The sequence below is a fragment of the Dermacentor silvarum genome, chromosome 7 (assembly GCF_013339745.2).
Source record: "Dermacentor silvarum isolate Dsil-2018 chromosome 7, BIME_Dsil_1.4, whole genome shotgun sequence".
Lineage (NCBI taxonomy): Eukaryota > Metazoa > Arthropoda > Arachnida > Ixodida > Ixodidae > Dermacentor > Dermacentor silvarum.
Window position 1 is genome coordinate 36,814,602 of NC_051160.1, and position 22,669 is coordinate 36,837,270.

Below are 22,669 nucleotides of genomic sequence, written 5' to 3' on the forward strand. Positions count from 1 at the left end.
TCGGCGAATGTCTCAGAGAACGGTGACGTGATCATGGCCTTTAATGAACGATCACAAACACATAGATCCAAAAAACTAATATATTTCGTTACAGCAACGCGTCGCGGATGTGAAACTGGCATAAAAAGTGCGGTGAACGTGCTTGAAATGTAAGCATGCAAGCTGCTGCTGAGCATTACGCATTCTTTGGCGCCCGCATAAAAAAAATTAATAAAAAGCAAACGTCTAAGGAATGGGGCGTTATCTACGTTTTTTCTTCAACACGTTGCAACGTGTTGCAACGTTCTTCAACACAGATGCAACGCTGCGGAGACTTGTTGCAGTGGCTGCGTTCACGCTTAGGCATGGTTTGGTGTTCTATCGCCAATCTTTGCGAAAATGTTCGTTATATAGTCTTAGTTCCGGCTATAGAAAAGTTACTCATTTGAAATGAACCATGAACATATACGACTGCTAACGCGTTGTCGTAATTCAATTTGCTTTGCGTTTGCAGCACATAGCAGTGGGCCCCAGAGTTATAGCAGTGGAAACAGCCTCTCGTCCAGTGTGACCCAGCTCTTCCAGCGACATCACCGGTGTCCCAGTTAGTCCCAGCTACTTCCAGTGTCCCCAGTCCGATGCTGTGTCTCAAAAGCGCGCTGGTTTCACACTGGAATGTAGAGGTTGACGCTGTGTTTTCCACTTAGGACTGATTCCACTAAACCTATCGATTTACAACCAAGAGTGATTTACGTCAGTGTTTGACTGATTGGACAACATAGAGTACTAGCCACTATTGTGCGACCCGTGGGTAATGAGTGGTGAATTTCGACCCAAATTTTTATAATTTCCGAATATATTTGTTGGGTTCGATACTTTATAAAAGAACTTGCTTCCAGACATATGTCAACGGTGCCAAAATGAACGTGACAAAATGAACGCGATTTTGTGTTAATTTTACTACGCTATTTCAAGCACGTTACCGAAGGCAGAATATGAGACGTGGTTCAGTCGCATGTCTGTTTCAATACTTACCTTTGCAAAATGGGTAAATATGACCCTTATTTGCCACTGAAGCTAATTCCAGATTAGGGCCCCACCTTCTATACCAGACTCGCAAGAACCGAGAATCTGTTAATAACTTCGCGTTTGCATACGTGGCCCATGATGGATGGCTAATTTTGAGTACCCTAGAATAATTAAGCAACTTTACGACCATCAAGTTTTTTTCAGGGGAATAAGGAAGGTGCTTTCTGAAATATATTCAACGTATGTACTATTTACACGGAAGATGTCGCATTATAAAAAGCTGTACCTAAACCTAACATGCATGACATTCAACTGTCATGTATATAGCTCCTGCATCCGTATCAGGGTAATAATTAGTGCACCTATGTCTGCAGGAACTTCAGTGCGCATCCATCACTTATGGAGCGCACGCAAGCGCATCTTACAGCATAAATAAACAAAAGTTACTTTAAAAAATCGTAAACAATAAGTAAACCAATTCCACTAAGATCCGGTAGCACACATTCTTGATCGCAACCAAATGACACTCTAGATACTTCTGAGCTCATCATTTCAGACTTTTATTTATCTGACAATACCGTTCAAAATGGAGCAGCAAAACGCAACTAAAAATGTCCACTCAATACAGAAAGAAGTGCAATTTTTTTCATGAAAGCTGATACTAAAATACCTGATTATCATTGTTACCCTATTTTTTAGAAAATTAGCACAAATCAATGTCCTAATTTATTCAATTACTCGCTTTCCTAAATCAGTGAACTCTCCGTCACATATAACAATTCGCTAGACTTATTTGGCTCTGCTATATAAAACATATTATTTTAATAAAATTTAGGTGCTCTACAAGAACGACAGCCATGGTCATAGCACACCTGTTTGATATAAAACGTGAAACATATTGAGGGGAAGCAATTACGAAGCGAATTTTTAGGTACTGTTGATTCTGGTGCCTGAAATATTGTGTTCCCGTCCAACCACAGAATCTGGTGTCAGGCTATACGGCTATGAAATTCCTTTCCTCTTAGGCTCTCGTCTTATGAAGAGTTCATCTTCAGTTACTTCATATGCTACCAGTAGGCCTATAGGCATCTGAAATAAAAAAAAGAGTAAGAATTGTATACGTGGTTTCAAGATTTGCAACACTTCGTTATCTAAATAATTTTATTCGTTTAGAGAGCAGCTTCAATCAGAATCTTGAATGAGCGATAATGGCCAATCAAGGAAAACTCCTAAGCTACCCTTAACTTGCTTCTTAGTTTTTCGAGGAGATTTACCATTTATGTATGGAACACGTGTGCATTTTTCTTTTTTAGTAATGTGTTGAGCTTTGCCGTGCTATGTAATGCTGTGGTTCAGAGGTATATAAGCGAGATGCATTGTACGTGGTATCACTTCTTCACCTCAACATTCTCTGTGCTTGCCGGGCCCTTCTCCACACTGCATCTAAAGTGATGAAATCATTGCCTTGACGCTAAATGGTCCGTTGATGCTGTTGATGTCGATATAAGATCCGTTGAATCTTATATCGACGTGTAAATGATGAAAACCGCAACTACCAGCACTTCAATTGCCGAAAAAATAAATGCTAGACTTCATTTGCGATTTCAACTCACGGGTTCTAATTTCCAAAACTACGATCTCATTGTAACGCACACGATAGCCTGGGCCTCTCGAATAGTTTGGCCACGTGGGGTTTCTAATTGCGCACGAAATGTACGGCACACAAACTTTAGGCATTCTGGCCTGTCGGAATACCGCAGCCGCGGATGGAATCGTACCCAAGACCTCATGTTCAGCTGTGCAACGTTAGAGCCACTGGTCTACTACTGCAGGTCCGACACTCTCTTAACGACGATGGCCGCCATAAATACGGCTTTCACAGAAGAAGGAGCAATAACATGGCAGAGCGCCTATCGGAACAACAGTGAGGCAGCAGCAGGATGCAAATGGTTCGGCTCTCGAAGGACATATTCAGGTGTTGCAGCAAATTTGGATCTAAAAAGAACACATTTGGGCGCCCAGTGATGTGCAAAAGATTCAGATTTCAGCCTGGCTTGCTTTCCCTCGGATTCGGACATAACTGAAGCGAAGCTGTTTGATACTGCTGATATCTAATGCTCAGCCCTCGCGTCCGATGATTTAGTAACCGTGAAGTCAGCGAAGGCATTTTAAGGAAAATGGCTATATGAAGAAATATCATTATGAAAATCGTAAACCCAATTGATTGGACGAAGCCATCAATTACTTGTCGCTAATCAGCTATCCTCGCACCCAGCCGTTTAGCGCTATTCCCGCGAATGCCCTTGTCCGATTTCATTTCACTCTCTAATTATTTACCGCAATTTGCGGCACCGTATTTGCGGCACCAAATTTCGAACAAAAATTATATCTTTTAATAGGTCATTTTTAAAATCCCAGAATGTAACATTCTGCTCTATTGTTAGCTGTGAGCGCCGTACCATCTAACGAACTTTATTTTTTCGCCTTTACACTTTACAGTTATAAATATTCGCACTCTATTCATGGAAAATATTTTCTTGCTTTCTTTCCAGCATTGCCGGAAGTTCCAGTTCAAGACAAAGAAAGTTCCTTCGACGCGCCCCAATGTGTTTTTCTTCGTCTGCAGATTCCTTCAAAACAACCCGATTCTCTTACTACTTGTCCTGAATAGATGTCTAACATAATATTGCGAAGCGCATGTTGGAATAAAACGAGTGCTGCGTTCAACTCCAAGGAATGTGTTTTTTATGTTTGGTGTTACCGAAGAGCGCCATAGTATTCTTGATAACTTTTCTATGGAGATGTTATATTGTCACTTTGATGGAAGATAACGTTTGATCTTCAATTAGTTTATCGCCTTTCGTCGCAGTATACCAGCCAATGTCTCAGAGATCTGCGACGTGGTGGCTTTTAATGAAGGGCGCTGAACGCAAGGCTCAAACGCGCTCATCTAAAACATTTGAGCCTAACGCGTGCGTAATCTGGACGCCGGTTATTTCTATTCGTTTTGGTCGGTATGGACACATCACTTCAGCCGCCACATGGAACGCTGTAAGAACGTACTAAATTAACGATATAAATATACTGGAATGATTGTAAGCAGCCCCTCTATGTCATCGTATACTTGTACTTTGCTAGAGTTGGGTTGCGTGGCCTAAATTACACGTGATCTTTCAGTCCCTGAAGTTCTCTTTCTCAAAAATCAGTTTATGTCTCAGGAGACATACGGCACAGATGCGAGCGCCTATCCCTTTATTTTTGCTTTCAGACTACTCTTAGAAGTCAAATTTAATGACATTTCATGTTGGATAAATTGTTATAAATAAGCAGTATATACAACTGAACCAATTATGGCGAAAGCGCAGGACTGGTAATTCCACAGTTTTTAGAGCGAAGCTGTATATTGATACACGCATATTGCATGTTTTTTCTGGACGATGCGCGCAGGCGCCCCGACGAAGAAGACGAAATGCTCCTTGCCCTCGAGCTGTCGGCTGAATTGGCCAGCGCTGTAGCTATCATTTGTAAATATACTTTGTAAATAATATCCAGTACTTAATCATTCGTTTACGTAACATATTGGTGGAGGTGGTGGTGGAAAACATTTAATATTTGTTGGAGAGCGCCGTTCCCCATCCTCGCCACGGAGCCCCGCAGCGGCCGCACCGTCCAGCTTGGCTCCCGGTGACGACACCTCGTCGACGCTTCCGGTATTCAACCAGACCCGGTCAAAATTCGTGCTGCCACGTCTTTTCCTGTGCCTCAGTCTGTCAAAGACGTCCGAAGTTTTGTAGGACTCTGCTCCTACTTCAGACGGTTCGTTTAAGGCTTCGCAGCGATTGCACGAGCACTTACTGATCTTCTGAAGAAGAGTGTACCGTTTACGTGGGGTTCCCGCTCAAACCGCCGCGTTTGCCCACCTCACCAACATTCTCACCACGCCACCTATCCTGGCCCACTTTGACCCGTCCTCTGCTACAGAGGTCCGTACCGATGCCAGTGGTCACGATATCGGAGCCGTCTTACACTTAGTCCAACGCCATCAGGGACGTGATCGTGTTATCGTCCTGCGCTAGCCGCCTCCTCACAGCAGCGGAGCGCAACTATTCGATTACAGACCGTGAATGCCTGGCTCTCGTCTGCGCGGTTTCTAAATTCCACCCGTACTTGTGCGGCTCGCATTTCTTTGTAATCACAAACCACCCCGCGCTCTGCTGGCTTTCCTCACTCAAGGATCCTACCAGCTGGCTTGGTCGCTGGGCTCTGCGGCTACAAGAATATTCCTATGCAGTAGTCTACAAGTCTGGCTGCCTACATCAAGACGCACACTGCTTATCACGCTATCCAGTGGACAAACCACCCGCTGACCCTGACACCGATGCCGACGCTTGCGTTTTCTCGGTTTCTTAGCTGCTACACGTCGCCGATGAGCAACGTCGTGATGCCACCTTGCGCGCCATCATTGATCGTTTGGAATCTTCACCTTCTGATTCATCCATTCATTTGTTTGTTTTCCGGAATGGTGTATTATATACCGCCACAACGTCCGCCCCGACGGTCCTGCCCTACTCTTCGTTATTCCTCAAACCCTCCGGTCAGCTGTTCTCCAGAACTTCACGACTTACCAATGGCAGGTCACCTCGCCGTCTCCCGCACCTACGACCGGATTCGCCGACGCTTCTTTTGGCCAGGCCTTGCCTGCTCCGTCCGGAAATACGTTGCGGCGTGTGAGAAATGCCAGCGACGCAAAACACCATCGACGCTCCCTGCCGGGTGCGTTCAACCGCTCGACATTCGTTCGGAGCCGTTCTTTTGCGTTGACTTGGACTTACTTGGCCCTTTCCCTCTATCAACGTCGGGCAACAAGTGGGTCGCTGTGGCGAGAGGTTACACCACGCGCTACGCCATCACCAGAGCGCTTCCAACAAGCTGCACTACAGATGTCACCGATTTTCTTTTACGCAACGTGATTCTGCTGCATGGAGCTGCACACCCACTTGTCACTGACCGTGGTCAGACATTCCTTTCTAAAGACATAGCCAACATCCTTCAGTCCTGCTCAACCAGGCAGAAGCTGACTACGCCTTACTATCCACAGACTAATTGTCTCATGGAGCGTCTGAATCGAACCCTGACAGACATGCTTGCAAAGTATGTCTCGTCCGACCATACTGATTGGGACCTTGTCCTACCGTATGTCACATTTGCATGTAACTCTTCGCGTCACGACACCGCCGGCTACTCCCCGTTCTTTCTGTTGTTCGGCCGAGAACCCACATTGCCACTGGACACATCCCTTCCATCTGCCGCAGTTGAGACCAGCCAATAGCACTTCGCGCCATCACCAGGGCAGCCCAAGCTCGCGAAATTGCCCGCGCTTGCCTCCTGACCTCCCAAGAAACAACGCAGCTTGTACGATCGACATTACGGAGACGTTCACTTTTCGCCTGGATCTCTGGTGCTCCTTTGGTCCCCGACTCGTCACGTTGGCCTGTCAGAAAACTCTTGTCTCGGTACACAGGCCCATATCGAGTGCTGCGTGCCGTGACTCCAGTTACGTATGAAATTGCCCCATTCAGTACCAGTGCCTCATCTGCCCAGACTTCCGCTGACGTTGTGCATGTCGCACGGCTAAAACCGTATTACCCTCCTGTTCCCACCGATATTTAGACGCACCGGGACGGTGCTTCTGCTGTCGGGGATAATGATACATGCATATTGCGTGTTTCTTCTGGACGACTGGCGCGAGCACCCCGACGAAGACGACGAACTGCTCCTGGCTCTTGAGCTGACGGCTGAACTGGCCAGCGTTGCAGCTATCATTTGTATATATACTTAGTAAATAGTCTCCAGTACTTAATCATTCGTTCGCGTAACAATATGACTGGGATCGCGGGACTTTCTCGTCTCCGTCCACTGAAAACTCAACCAATCACTGTGGAAGGCGCGCTGCGTCCGTGGCTGGGTTCCTTGCAGCACCATTAAATGGCACTCGCCTCCACGCATCCGCGGAGGACATTGTGTTGCTACCTAACAAGCAAAGTGATGTGCAAGGTCTGGCTAATATATGTGGGTAGGAAGGCGAGAATTTAGATCTACAATTTAGCGTTAAAAATCAGGTAATATGGTGTTAAATGAAAACGTGGAACATACATTGTCAATACAGGGCCAGGAAGTACCTCGGGTGAAAGAATATAAATACGTTGGTATCTGAGCAAACCAAGGCAACAGACATATGGAAACACAGGAAAAAGCTATAACGGCAAAAAGGAAGAGAAATGCGTCCATAATGAAACACTGAGGCCTATAGGGATACAATTGGTACGAGGTGCTCCGGGGTATGTGGAGAGGTGCAATGGTCCCACGACTTGCATTTGGAAATGCGGTTGTTTGCTTGAAGTGAGGGGTACAATCAGGACTCGATGGCAACCAAAGGTCAGTGGGACGCCACGCATTGGGCGCCCACGGGAAGACTACAAATGAAGCTGCACAGTGTGATATGGGCTGAGCAAGTTTTGAAGTGAGGGAAGCTCAGAGTAAAATTGATTACGAACAACGGCTGAGGAATATGGAAGAAAATAAATGGGCTGGAAGAGTGCTCAGACATTTGTACAGGAAAAACATTGATTCACAGGGAAGGAAACAAACTAAGAAGCTTGCCAGGAAGTGCGCTACCGGTATAATAACATGGCAACAAAGAATGACAAGCGCAAAGTCGCAGAGGCTAAAAAAATTTCATGGATGGCGGCAAAGGAAAAGACACATTCTATGAGTAACTACTTAAGAGCAAAAACTTATTCAGGAAAGAAACATTGTACGATAACTCAATTGTACGCTCTTCACTTTTCGAAGTGATATCAGGATGCCTTAAAACGCGCACTTATAAAGCAAGATACAATAAGGAAGAAGGCGCATGTGCCTACTGCGGTAATAAGGAAACGATGGTGTATGTTCTAGAATGTGAAGATATCTGCCGAGTGGTCAATTTAGGCACCTCTGGCCTTGTTGAAGTCCTTGGGACCAGGGAGAGTGGGGGCAAAGTAAACATGTCCGCAAAAGAGATTAGTAGGAGGCGACTGGAGGACTGGTGAAGGAGGGGTAGGGAGACGACAAATGGCCGAGGCGTACAAGGGCAAAGTTCGCAATAGGGGTTCAGAAAATTTGTGGAATTGTTCGAGTTCTTTTTTTTTATTGATGGCAGGTAGGTCCTTAGGCAATATAATAACAAGAGCTTCGTGGCACAACCCACCACGCCGTTAGAAGGGGACGCTCATAGCACCCATGCATCCACGCCAGCAGCGGCGCCTGTCGGGCGGAGGAAAGCAGAAAGCTCGTCTTCACACATACTGTTCGCCGCAAGCTTGTCTCGGTAAAGATTACGGTTGCATAAGCTGCACTTGCCGGGAAGCGCTAACTGTAACATGCGAAGCAGAGAGGGACGTCACTACCATTATCCAGCGGCCATGTCACTACACTTTCATATGTAAAAGAAGAACCCGCCTAGCTAGTGTCACGAGTGACAAGCGATCCAATTGCATCTCGTGTGAAGGAGAAGACGACGCCAGTCGGCGAAACGAAGTGGGAGTGAAATTGCTGAGCGAAGCCCGTCAAGCGCGAGAGAAAATGAAGAAAAAGGAGGCAAAAGCGGATGAGCCGGCATTGCTGACGTGGGCATGGACAGGCACAGACGCATCGCCAGCTGTGCTCTGGTTACGTTATCGGGATTCATCGGACGCCCGGACCGCAGAAGGGTCATCTGAGAGTTGGCCGGGGAAAGCTCCCGCTCCTGAGCCCCAGCTACGGTGCCGTGGCATGACTCGGCGGCCTCGGTCCACCTCCGTGAAGCCATCACCTGCCATCATGCAGTGTCTCAAAGGCAATCGCCTGGCCTCGTCAGTGGCACAACGGCCAGCTGGCGATACCACATCCTGTGACACGCGAGTCTCGGAGGCGGATCACAACCCCGTCGCTCGCAACGGAAGTGGACGCCTACGCCACGTCGGAACTACGCAGGCCGACGTCCACCACTACTCAGAATATTCAGAATATTCCATTCTTAGAGACGTGTCATTTGGCCAGTCAGGCTAGGAACAGTATACAGCTAATGTGTGCGGTAATGATATCGCTATGGATAGACCACGCACAGTTAGGACGCCTGAAGAGCAGCGCGAACACGATCAGCGACGAAAGGAACAGGAACGTCAATGTGCACAACGGCATCGTGCGCAGGCTAGGCCGGACCCAGTTCAAGGCTACGTCACACTGGTCTATCGGATGAGGTGATACCGCAGCTTCGCTGGCCACCCGCCTTCAGAACGTGGATTGGAGCCCAATTTTTGTTGTTAGCAGGCTTTTGAAGAGTTCCTATAGCAGTCGATGCGTGCTCCGGGCAGTGTGCATATGATGTAACTTCATGCCTGCCACGTCCAAGGTGGTTCAGTGGGGCGCCGCAGACGACGAGCGCTCCGCCTGGCTCACGTCACCATGCGGAGGGAACAGACCAATGAAAACACGAGAATCTCTACAGAAAGATTACCGTCACAAGTTTCATCACGGTACCCCGTGGCGGTCGCAGTATCTACTCAGTTCAGGAGCGTTTCCTCCCAGACTCGTGCGCCGTTTGCAATCTCGGAGGTGATGCCAAGGAGCCGCGCGTTAGGTCATGCGTCACTGTGGCGCGCGGTAATAATTTATTCATTTATTAATGCTTCAAAGGTCCCATACCGGGACGTTAAATGAGGGGCGTTCCAACGGCGGTGTTTCTTTCAATCTCAGGATAAAAGACGCTTCTGCTCCTGCTTCAGACGTCCATTTTTTCCCGATGGGTCCTCAGTACCTACATGACCTTGAACTGGGTTTTTTTTAGATAGTCTTAACGTTTAGTACTGTTTGTCTTTAAAAGAGTTGTCGCCCGGGCAGTACCGTTCTTGCGAGAAAACGCCAATAGAAATAATAGAAAACTAATAGAAAACTGTTATGGCATTTATATAGGTACAATGCATCTTTTCTCCGAAGGGTATCAATTTACGACAGTGATCCTAATGAACAAGAGCGTGCACTCACAACTGCATCTCTCCAGACACTTTTCTCTTGAAGTGAAACAATTTTGGTTCCTTGCACAAAGGGCACCTGAAAATTGCAAGCAGTTGTTTCTGCCGGCATGAAAGTACCAGATCCGTGCCCATCCACCGCGCATTATACGCCTTGTTTTGAGGCTGCAGACAGGTTTAACGTTTCGATTGGCTGCAAAATAAGTAAGTTATGTCACAATTGTAGAAATAATATTTTCAATAACAATAAGCAAATAAGTAAAATCCAACAAATAATTTTCTGAGACATAGATGTAACTACCCTACTTAGTTACTGAAACACATTTCCTTATTTTATTATCAACTTGTGATGCCACAAGGAGCTTAACGACATATATTACAAATCGTTCACGAAATATTATGTTTACATAACTATACACAACATGAGATAGAAAGCCAACAAACATAGACACCAAGTACAACATTAGGGAAATTACTTATACTCACTAAGTGAATTAAAGAAATGATAAATTATACTCCAATTTCGAATCTGGTTGGAATCCGGTCTCTAATCCGGCAAACATTGATGCGTTCAGGTAGCTTATGTGGGTTTATTGAGCATTTGCCTTCAACCCAAAACATCACGTACTCGTGACGCCTGCGGCAGAAAAGATGTTCCACATCCCCCGCGAAGGTTTGTGAGTGGTGGCGCTGGCTAACACTACAAGGATTAGTTATAGTAGTTAAACATAAATACCCCAGAAAGTGGATGGGGAAAACGGTGCCGTGGTAGCTCAGTGGTAATAGCATCGCACGCGTAATGCGAAGACGTTGGATCGTTGCTCACCTGCGGCAAGTTGTTTTTTCATGCACTTTAATTTCCATTTATTTATCATTTCTTTAACTCACTTAGTGAGTACAAGTAATTTCCCTCACGTTGTCCTTGGTGTCTATGTTGCCTCCTATGATAAGAATAATAAAATTGGGCCCCCTCGGTTTCCTTTCCTCTCGTTTATACACGACATGAAAACGACGAAGGATGGAAAATATGCCTGAGAAGCTGGCCATGCTTGTGAAAAAAAATTTGCACATAGTGTTTATCGGTAATATACACAATGTAATAAACGTATTTCATGCACACTTAAGCCTAATGAGAATACAGTTCTGTCACAGTCAGACTTTAATAGAGCAGCGTTTCCACCATGTTTATTCAAATAACCCTACTTGCTAAAGCAGATATGTCGTTTCTCCACCTTATAAAATGCACTGTCGAAATGATATTGTATACTGCACGGTAGTAGTACGTGCAGTTTCGCTAGTTGATGCATGGTGCAACGGCAGCTTTGAATTTGCACTGACATGGCTGGAATGCGGAGTGCATATAACCGTAGGAACCGTGAGGCTGTTGCTTTCTACGGCATCAAGCAGCACCGACTTTTGCTCCTGCTTTTCGGCAGTTGAAATGGGAACAAGCAGGAATTGTCCTAGTCCACGCGATAAAAGTGCAATCTAGTCACTCCTCTTATTAATAAGACTAATGACTAAAATAAATTTTTATTTGAAATTTAGGAAAGACACTACTAGCAGAATCGTAGTGCCATGTTCGAAGTACCGGGTCACAGCTTCCGATAACGGGTGCTTGACGGCACCATTTTCCTTTTTTTCGTACGCAAGTCTGAAATATAATATATATTTTTATTCTACAGCATTCCCCGTACAAACCAAGTCATTTTTTCAGCATGCATGCTTTAACCCCAGGCGGTCAAAATTAAACCAGAGCCCTCCACTACGGTGGGCCTCACAATCTGAACTGATTTTGGCCCGTAAAACCTCACAAAGAAGAAGAAGAAGAAAGAAGGTGTAGATGAACCATGTTTAAACGTACATCTAAGAACTGCTTGCTAATTGTGCCTCCTTGACATCTTAATTTATTACAGCTCTGACGAGTAGCAGTCCGAGTAATTTGTGCATCCTACTTGCACTTTGAAGAGCAGTGGAATATTCAAGATAAAAAAAACAGCTAGATATTTCTATAGAAATTCATTTTTTTCTAGGCAAATTGCTTGAAAGCATTCCAATAACTACGAAAGAATGATGGACAACGCCCCATCGTCTTTCTCATTCTACAACGTCATAGTTAACTTTTGTTTTCCGTGGGTACAAAAGGAGCACCTTGCTGTACTCAGGTGCTGCGATACTTCAAAAAGCACACAGGACGCTAAAACATTGTAAATATATACCTGCCACCTTTAAACTACACCATGAACTCATTGGAGGGAAACTCGCGTACTTGATTAATTGCTTTCATATATTGAAATAAACGTTTTTTTTCGGTGTTAGTGCTGAAGTTATATGTGTGCCAAGGGCTTCAGTACAACGACGTCGTACTGCTGTAAGAGGCGTGCTGTTCTATTACCTTTACAATGGTGAGGACAAAAAGCGGGCGATTGCGTCTAACGTAGACGAAGCAAAACGAAGGTTGGTGCGAGAGTGAAGATTGAGACAGGTATATATATATATATATATATATATATATATATATATATATATACATAAACACTGCTTCCTAGGCAATAGGGCATTCACTAGCATTATTGCACTTCGCTTCAATTGTCCGACTGAAAACTTCAATAGCTTTGTTATTACAATCTGTTACATAAACAACGGTACGACCACCAGTATACTCCAACTTATGCGGTTGCAGTTAAAATATATATTATTGGGTGTTAATTTCACGTGACCTCAGAGGTACTCACGAGAGCACACGTTCAGACATTTCTCTTCAGATGCGAAACCACTGCTGATTTTGCTACAGATGGTATAGTTGAGCCTTTTGCAGTACTTATGAGAATCATATTGCCATGTTTGAAGTACCGGGTCACAGCTTCCGATAACGGGTGCTTGACGGCACCATTTTCCTTTTTTCGTACGCAAGTCTGAAATATAATATATATTTTTATTCTACAGCATTCCCCTCAGCTTGATATTTTTTGTTAAGGTGCAATGGCACATACAGAGTAGACAAGTTAAGCAATAATCGATGTCAGCACAAATAAATCACACTTTCGCACGAAGGCAAGCCATTGAATGCTATAGCAACCTTTTGCGTTGCTCTGAAGACGTCCGAGAATGCTTTAGGGATAAGGAATGTTACAAAGGGCGTCGAAAGCATCGCACTTCCCGGGGGAATGAGATGAGACCGAAAGAAAACTTTCGGCTTTTTTATTGAGATAGCAATTATATGGACACTCCAAGCGAATTTTTACCGTCGCCGTCGCTGTCGGCTTCGCCATGATGTTCCATATATATTTATGCATATACATGCTGCACGCCATGTCATGCTATATGGCATGTGGTATATGCCGGTGATATTACCACCTCATTCTATCACTGCAGTTGCGCATACCAGGTTTTACACTCTTGACAAAATTATTCCTTACAATTGTGAGAATGGCAGCCCACAAGCAAAGGTTATGAAAAAAAAAGAACACCAAACAGCCCATGCCTCTTATAAAAAATCTTCTCAGACTTGAGGAATCAAAGTGCGAAACAATAACAGAGCTCAAACCTGAAAATGATGTAATTTTATCGGTAATTCTATATAGTAAAATAATGGCAGTCCCCTAAGTACTCCTAGGTGATACGAATGCGAAAGCATTATTACTTCTCTGATAATTCGTTACGTACATGATGCGTGACGTCATACATTGTCACATTTCCTTCACAACTATACATTAATTCACCTTGCTGTAATTTGTACGAACTCTAATCCACCTTATTCCACCCTAGCACCCGTTAATCCACTTTAATCTACCATAAACCGCTTTACATCACCTTCGTTCACTTTCAACAACTTTATATCATTTAAAATCCAAGTTACGTCACTTTCATTGACATTAATTACCCATAATTACTACTAATTAAGGTTGTGATACCATTTACTTTCTTCTGCACTACTACTGACGTCATACAAGACGCTGATGACGTCACACCGACGCACGCACTAGGCACACCTTTAGTCAGCCAGAACTGTTGAGCCGCCGTAGCTGTTGGGGAAGCGAGCTCGTTTCGCACCCCGGATGTGCGGGTCCGATTCCAACCCAGACCCAAATGTACTGAATTCTATAGTGTGCATGCATTGCTTGTATATTTTGTTATATTTTTTGTCCATAACCCTGAAAATTTTGATAAAAGCGGGTATCGCAGATTTGAAAGTTGACAGGGTGACATGCATAATACATTACTGTTCACGATGTAGCAAATTCTAGGAACATATTTCGCTGTATGTGAATTGACCTGACAGTGAGAAGAACTTTTATTGGTCCTGAGAAACTGGCCAGGGGGAGTCCGAAGGCTCCCTCATTGACCTGCACTGTTTTTTTTTTTTTTGCCCTAACCAATATTTGCAGAACCTCTGTTTCAGTTATAGATCATTGTTTCGCTATAAAACTAAATTGCAACGCATGCTCTACTATACATTTTTCGGGCCACGATCATCTTATGTCTACATAAATCACAGGCATCAATTGCAGCTGTTATATTTATGTGCATCTGATGTGCTACTTTCCACAACCGTCACTGATGTTCGCGTCTGTTCGATAATGTGCTGTAGTGTGCGCGACGTGGCTTAGAATCCAACATTTATGTGTGTGCCAGCATATCGAAGGGTTGCTAACTTTGAGGAAGTTGTCAAAGCAGCTCGCGCGATTTGTTCAAGGGCGAAGAAGTACAGTAACGCGCGCTTGCAAACTACATACACATCACTTTTTCTGGCAATCACGAGGTGTTTCAACGATGGTAATATAAAACGTTCCCAACAACTAGAAAAGTTTCCAACACAATTTAATGAACTAGGCCAAAGCTTTCTATCAAGTTAAATACGTCAGAATCACAACAATCGCTACGATGGCAGAAAATTATTCTGCGTCCTTCGATACACTGGGTTTAGGGTCGACAGTTGACAAATTTGTAATTTAACCAGTAAGCATGATGTACGTATGCATGCGAATATGAAACTAATTAACGAAACCAAATCTTGAAAATGCCACTATTTGATTCACTGATTGTTTTTTTTTCAGGATTTCCTCAAAATTGGGCTTAGATGACACAAAATGACAGAATTGAATGTCCATTTTTTTCGATTTAGAACAAACATTTTGGAACTGCACACTAGATTTCTATTTAGAACTACACATTTGAGCGCACACCAGTTTGTGTAAACACACGCTGGTTACGTATGAAGATGACGAGTAGAGGTGACTCAGGACTGCTCAGTCCAGTTGCGACTCAAGGCTGCTTACTCACCTCTGCATACGTGCATGCATTCTTCTTTACTACAAAACAAGTTTGGGCCAGTGCCACATGAAGTGGGATCAGCCATCATACAGTTCCGGTGTGTAGGTTCATAATACCAAGCACAGCTGCCTAATGGGCGACAATCACGAACAAAAGCTGGCCTCTGGCAATAGCTTGAAACTTTCACATTGAAGCCTGGCGGTTCGGTAGCGACGTCTAAAAAAAAGAAATACAAAACAAAAAGAAACACGGAATTTGGAATCTGCATGATTTTTGCATAAATTTTCTGGGAACTACTGAAAAAAAACAAATTGTCCAATAAAAAGTTCTAAATGTTTTTACTTTCAACGCCCCCGTCACCTAATGAATGTAAGATAATACAGTTTTGATAGAGTAAGAGAGGCGTTGCTTCTGCAGCTGCGAGCAAAAAATCTAGCAATGGTACTTTATTGCACTGATAATTGTGTAATGGTATTTTTCTTTAAATAATAATTATGCCTGGCCTCATATTATTGCGCAAAATTGATCTTATTACAGAACAAGCAGAATCTGTGTTTGGTCTAGTTGTTGAGCCATACTTTATAAAATCAAAGGCACCAAAATGCAAGTACATTGGAATACATAAAGTGCGTCGTGTTCGCACGTCCTCGTTAACTTACGAACGTCCTGTGGTGATGCAGGCCCTAATGGGACTTAAATACCTTGGGGCTATTCTTATTGTTGCCCGCGAAATTTTTACAGCGTAATTGCGTCACATTGTTAATAAATTCAAATTTAGTCTTAACTTGCACATACGCGAGTTTTCATCGTATGAGAAAAAAATACAATGCATTTCTAAGTACAGTGCATTTCCACCATCCTAGGTGAGCCAAGGATGGTGGCTGGATTTCGCGTGCGCAAGAGAGGAAGGCCGGGAGGAAGCACACCATCTTCTATCGCGCGCAAGGGAGCACGTAGGCTAGGCGTCCAGAGGGCTGATGGTTTCGTGTGCACTGTGTTGTCACCGTTAACTTTCCGTTGAAGTGAGAAGCAGCAACATGGACAATTCGCTCGCTTTGCTGCCACTCTGACTGACGTCAGAGCTTTAAATGCGTAAGCGTTTCTATGCTTACCCAACGATAAAACGGTCCGTCCGTCCGGCCAGCTGTCCGTCCTTCATGTAAGACGAGCGCTTTCAAGATAGAGCCCACAGCATCGAGCTACTTTAGCGTTAAGCTGCCTGTCGCTTCAATGCGAACGAAGTAAGTCATCAGCGCACCTGGCGCCAGCGCCTGTTGTACATTGCTTGCGCTATCAATGCACCCTGCGCCGCCAACCGCACCAACTTGTGTCGCCGCGGCGCTGTCGTTTGTACTGGCCTGATCAAGTTTCGTAACACTGATAATCACACCGGGCTGCGTAGAGATGAGCAAATTGACAGCTTAGACAACTCCCCAAGGAGTTTCTGTGTGATTTTTTTTGTACAGCAGCTGTCCGCGGTCAGCTAGTAAGATGTGTTCATGTTTGCCTGGGCACTCGTGACACCATGCTTTTAATCTTGTTAGTAAGCGAATGCTTGCAAGTTTATGCCCCCAATACACGACTAACCTTCTCTTCGTGTAGCTGTCCAATAAATGCTATCGTAATCAATGCTTCGTCTTTCGGGCGATACTGTGACGTCTTTTATGCAATAAGCTTTGAATATGTGCTTGTTTCTAATATCAGCCCATAGTTTTGAACGCTATGGTACAGAACCATTCAAATATATTTATTTTATTATGAAATTACAGGTACACTAAGGCGGCGTTTCCGCCGTCACCGTCAGCACCACCGTCGTTGCTGCAGTGCTGCCCTAGTGCTCAGATGCATGTATGTCGATACAGCAAGCGCGGCCTTGCTTGACGTAGCCCGTTAAGCCTACGAAACATTAATAGCGTCTCGCGTAGTTGGTGGAATATCACATAGCATCGCCTTGTGATAGCGGTCACTAGAAAAGGGCAATGCAACTGGCGCGGTGCCACTTTGATAACGGCCGCAGGGGCATCTGCGTCAGCAGGCGTTTGGTGTGTTGCGACACCACGGACCCGAGCACATGAGGGTTGGCCCCTCCCGCGTTTAACCGTACGTGGCTTAGCCGTGTCCGGGGAAAGGGGGATCCTGGGGGTTGAGCCGATGCCGGGTGCTTGGACCTTTACGGCCCCCCGGCGGAGGCAACACACCTCTTTGGCCTCTGCTTCACGTAGACGGCACCCCCGGACTGACCCACCCTGGGGAAATCGGTAGTTGCCTTTTCCTGTCTTTCTCTCTCTCTGCAATCTTCGTCTTTCCCTCTCACTTTCAATCTTTCCTGTCACCTCCTCACTTCTTTACTTCCGGTATTCTTGGCAGCGAGGGTTAACCTTGTGTGGTACAACCAACCTTGGCTGTACATATTTGGTTATAGCGGCAACGTACAGTTGGCGACCGCTGGTTTTTATATATAAGACCTGCGGCGTCCCCTTGTTGGGCTCCACGGTGGGTGACTGGCGTTGCTGCCGAAAACTGACTACTTTCTATGGAGAATTCTTTCCCCAAACTCCCTGATCGCCCTCATAAGCGAGGGCGCACCGAAGTATTCCAGTTTTATGGCCTTCAACGCTAAAACTTTCCAAAGTATCATGTGATACATTCTGAAAAACCAGAAAAGAACGTCAGAGTCATCTCACCTTTCCTTGTAGCGAAATGTCTGTGCGATTCTATAGGTCCCGGTTACAAGGCCACGAAGCTAGCTAGTGGTGACCTCCTTTTGGAAGTGCGTGATAAGAAGCAATATGAAAAGCTACAGAACCTTGTCTCCTTTGGGAACATTCCAGTGACCGTGACCCCACACCGAACTATGAACACTATCCGCGGCGTTATTTCAGATGAAGACATGATGGAGCTAACCGAGGCCGAACTTTTAGAAGGATGGAAAGAGCAAAATGTGATCAATGTGAAACGGATTACGATAAGACGCGATGGGAAAGAAATTCAAACAAAGCACCTTACTGTCACCTTCGGCTCAAGCGTCCTCCCCGAGACAATCGAGGCAGGATATGTCAAGCTCCGGGTCAAACCGTACATACCGAACCCTCTGCGATGCTTCAAGTGCCAGCGATTCGGGCACAGCTCACAGAACTGCCGAGGTCGGCAAACTTGTGCAAAATGCAGTGCTACTGAACACCTGGCCGAGTCATGTGAAAACACCCTTCACTGTGTGAACTGTGATGGAGAGCACGCCGCGTACTCGCGGTCGTGCCCATCCTGGAAGAAAGAAAAGGAAATAGTGACAATTAAGGTAAAAGAAAACATAACTTTCAAGGAGGCACGCAGGCGGGTATTGCACCTGCCGAAAACCAGCTTTGCCGAAGTGGCGCGTCAGGGGGCAGCGCCACAGCGGCTTCCGGCGGCTGTCCGGCTCACACACAGTGAGCTGCCAGCGACGCCATCCGCCCCCTCGGCGGCTGCAGCTAGCGCTGCTCCGCCACCCCAGCAGAAGGGGCCATCAACCTCCGGGCTAGTGGCCTCCAAGGCCTTGTCCCTCGAGACGAGGCTTTCACCGCGAACAAACCGCTCTCAAGAGCGGGTGTCCAGCGCTCCGCAAGAGCCAATGGACACATCTTCCAGCCAGATGGCGCAGCCAGCGCCAAAGGAGCGGCGAGAATCTCTCGACCGCTCCAAAAAAGAAAAAAGCCCGCATCACAGGGCCCGACAAGGGCTCTTTAAGTTAAATTAGTCTCTTTTTTAAACACACAGCACACAAAAACACTTCCATCATGAATACACAAATAATACAATGGAACGTCAGAGGACTCCTACACAACCTCGATGACGTCAAAGAAATTCTACACAGGTTTAATCCTAAGGTGCTGTGTGTTCAAGAGACACACCTTAAACCTACACAATCAAACTTTCTCCGGCAATACACCATTTTTCGTAAAGACCGCGATGACACAGTCGTGTCTTCCGGTGGTGTGGCTATTGTAGTCGATAGAGGTATTGCCTGTCGGGAATTAAAACTTCGTACGCCCCTAGAGGCAGTTGCTGTCCGAGGGGTGTTGTTTGACAAGCTGATCACTATCAGCTCTATATACATCCCTCCCAATTATCAACTACATAAAACTGAATTTCAAAACTACATAAATGAACTTCCGGAGCCATACATAGTTCTCGGAGATTTCAATGCACATAACACCCTGTGGGGAGACTCGCGTTGTGATGGAAGAGGTCGCCTAATTGAAAACTTCCTTTTTTCCTCGGGAGCATGTTTACTTAAAGGGACACTAAAGGCAAATACTAAGTCGACGTGGACTGTTTAAATACCTTTCCAGAAACCTCAAAACGCTTGTCTCATGCAAAGAAAAGACTTAGTTTACGAAAAAATTGGATCTGAAGGGTCCAAATAATTTTATTGCAATTCAAATCACCCGCCACGCCAATTGAGGAGTTGTGACGTTGCATACGCCATTTTCTGCCGTTGGTGAGTGTAACGGCGCCCGACAGATGGCGGTACGGTGCGCCGCTGCAGCTGATTTTGGTAAAGTGGCGTAGACCGTTCGGGCATTCCGCGACGTCGCGTGGAAGTGGAATTCTCTGCTACTTGCAGTTAGTGCGAGGTTCGCGAGCCAGAAAAACAAGTGCAACACTACACGTTAACAGAAAAACTGAAACGCGAAAGTGCGGGCGGCGCAGAGTCGAGCGAACACGAAACATTTTGACCGCCCGCGTTGTTGTCAACGGTGTAATGTCAGTTAGTTCTTTTTTGTAAAAATGTAATACAACTGGTGAAGTAGTATTTTCTTTCTTCTTATAATACAATACAATGATGTTTTCATAACGAGTGGTTCAGTACTAGTGACAGAATTTAAATGAGGAGTGCCTTCGTCATCGGGCGAGTACTTGAATGTCCCGGGGGAGTCGCTAATCATGTCCTGCATTTACCTTAATTTCTCTATTACTAAGGCTCTGCTCGCGATAATATTGACGCTTTAGAGATACTCGTGCACTAATGCATCACTTTAGCTTGACTTAGTATTTGCCTTTAGTGTCCCTTTAATAAGAAAGAGCCAACGTACTACAGCATGGAGCATAATTCATACTCCTCCATAGATTTGAGTATCGTGTCGAGTACACTAATTCCGTACCTGCAGTGGTCCGTTATGAAGAACCCCTTTGGGAGCGACCACTTTCCAATTATACTAAGCTTAACAAAACAAGATGGTTGCTCGCCACATGTTCCCCGATGGAAGGTTAACTCTGCTAACTGGCAACTTTTTAAAGAAATAACATATTTAGGCCGGGATGACATTGCCTCTCTTAACATAGACGATGCTGTGGCGTATATAACACGTTTTATCACTGACGCTGCAGAAAGGTGCATACAACAAACTAATGGACTAGCTAATAAGCGTCGCCTGCCTTGGTGGAACGAGGAATGCCAAAAAGCGCGTAAAAAGCAAAACAAGGCCTGGGGATTGTTTCGCAACTCCCCAACAGCCGAAAACTTGATTAATTTTAAACAAGCAAAATCGCAGGGCAGGAGAACGCGCAGACGTGCTAAAAGAGAGAGCTGGGAAAAGTACATCTCCAGCATAAACTCGTATACAGATGAAACGAAAGTCTGGAATAGGGTAAATAAATTAATAGGTCGGGAGTCACATCCCCTACCCTTAGTAAATAGCCAAGGTGATAGCCTGGAAGACCAGGCGGATAGTCTAGGCAAACACTTCGAATATGTATCGAGTGAATCGCACTATACACAATCTTTCCTGAAGTTCAAAGAACGCGAAGAGCGGCAGCCCCTTAATCGCAAAGGTTCATCAAATGAGGCTTACAACCGACCATTCAGCTTAGCCGAACTTAAAGCATCTCTCGCTTGTTGCAACAACTCAGCGCCAGGTGGCGACCGTATCATCTACGAAATGATTAGGTACTTACACCCCGAAACACTGACAACACTCATCTTTCTCTTTAATGCCATGTGGGCGGCTGGATATATTCCTTCCTTGTGGAAAGAAGCCATAGTCATCCCGATTCTTAAACAAGGCAAGGACCCGTCTTTAGCTAGCAGCTACAGGCCAATAGCGCTAACAAGCTGCCTGTGCAAGTTGTATGAAAAAATGATAAACCGGCGCCTAATCTGTTTCCTAGAAAATGACAAAATACTAGACCCCTTCCAGTGTGGCTTCCGAGAAGGTAGGTCAACAATAGACCACCTTGTTCGCATCGAGGCAAACATCAGAGATGCGTTTATACACAAACAGTTTTTACTTTCGGTCTTTCTAGATCTAGAGAAAGCGTACGACACGACATGGCGCTTCGGGATTCTGCGAGATCTTTCCGCGATGGGGGTCCGTGGAAATATGTTAAACACAGTCAAAAGCTACTTGTCTAACCGGACGTTTCGCGTAAGAGTGGGCAATGTTTTATCTAGAACATTCACCCAGGAGGCTGGCGTGCCACAAGGGGGTGTGCTTAGTTGCACACTCTTTATTGTAAAAATGAACTCCCTGTATACAGTTATTCCACGCAGCATGTTTTATTCTGTGTATGTCGATGATGTACAGATAGGTTTCAAATCATGCAACATTGCTGTCTGCGAACGACAGGTACAGCTTGGATTAAACAAACTGTCTAGATGGGCTGATGTAAATGGATTTAAAATAAATGCAAAGAAAAGTACGTGCATACTTTTCTCAAACAAAAGAGGCATGACACCAGTGCCAAATCTCACGATTAATCAAGAGGAACTATCCGTGAGCAGTGAACATAAATTCCTGGAAATAATTCTAGACTCAAAGCTTACCTTTATCCCCCATCTTAAATATTTGAAGGCAAGGTGTCTGAAGACGATGAACCTTTTAAAAATTTTGTCGCGCGCAACATGGGGTAGTGACCTAAAATGCCTACTGAACTTGTACAACAGTCTTGTCCGCTCACGCCTTGATTACGGAGCTATAATTTATAATTCCGCAACGCCAAGTGCATTAGAAATTCTAGACCCCGTTCACCATCTGGGCATCCGCCTCGCGACCGGTGCTTTCCGAACAAGTCCGATCCACAGCCTCTACGTAGAGTCGAATCAGTGGTCACTTCATCTGCAGCGTTCATATAATAGTTTTACATATTTTTTTAGAGTACACGCGAACACTGAACATCCCTCTTATTCAATCATAAACGACATGACCACTGCCACACTCTTCCAAAATCTACCGGCATCGAGAAAACCGTTCTCTTTGCGTGTGCGGAATCTTAGTGAGGAAATGGGTGTTCCGTTGCTTGAACACTGTCTTATGGCTCCAGCGAAACTGTTACCGCCGTGGCAGTGGCAGCTCATAGAG

General features: G+C 45.2%; 1 protein-coding gene across 1 annotated transcript in view; it reads right to left on the bottom strand.

Annotated features, from left to right (window-relative positions):
• Nucleotides 1–599: 599 nt before the first annotated feature.
• LOC125946685 (papilin-like) overlaps nucleotides 600–22,669 on the bottom strand; it is a 29,321-nt gene continuing 7,251 nt past the window's right edge. The window contains exons 2-5 of the mRNA XM_049670537.1: nucleotides 15,342–15,548; nucleotides 12,794–12,973; nucleotides 10,072–10,251; nucleotides 600–2,097 (exon numbers count right to left, since the gene is read on the bottom strand). Coding sequence (XP_049526494.1) covers nucleotides 2,069–2,097; nucleotides 10,072–10,251; nucleotides 12,794–12,973; nucleotides 15,342–15,548 — 596 coding nt within the window. The 3' untranslated portion in view covers nucleotides 600–2,068. The remainder of the gene's footprint in view (nucleotides 2,098–10,071; nucleotides 10,252–12,793; nucleotides 12,974–15,341; nucleotides 15,549–22,669) is intronic.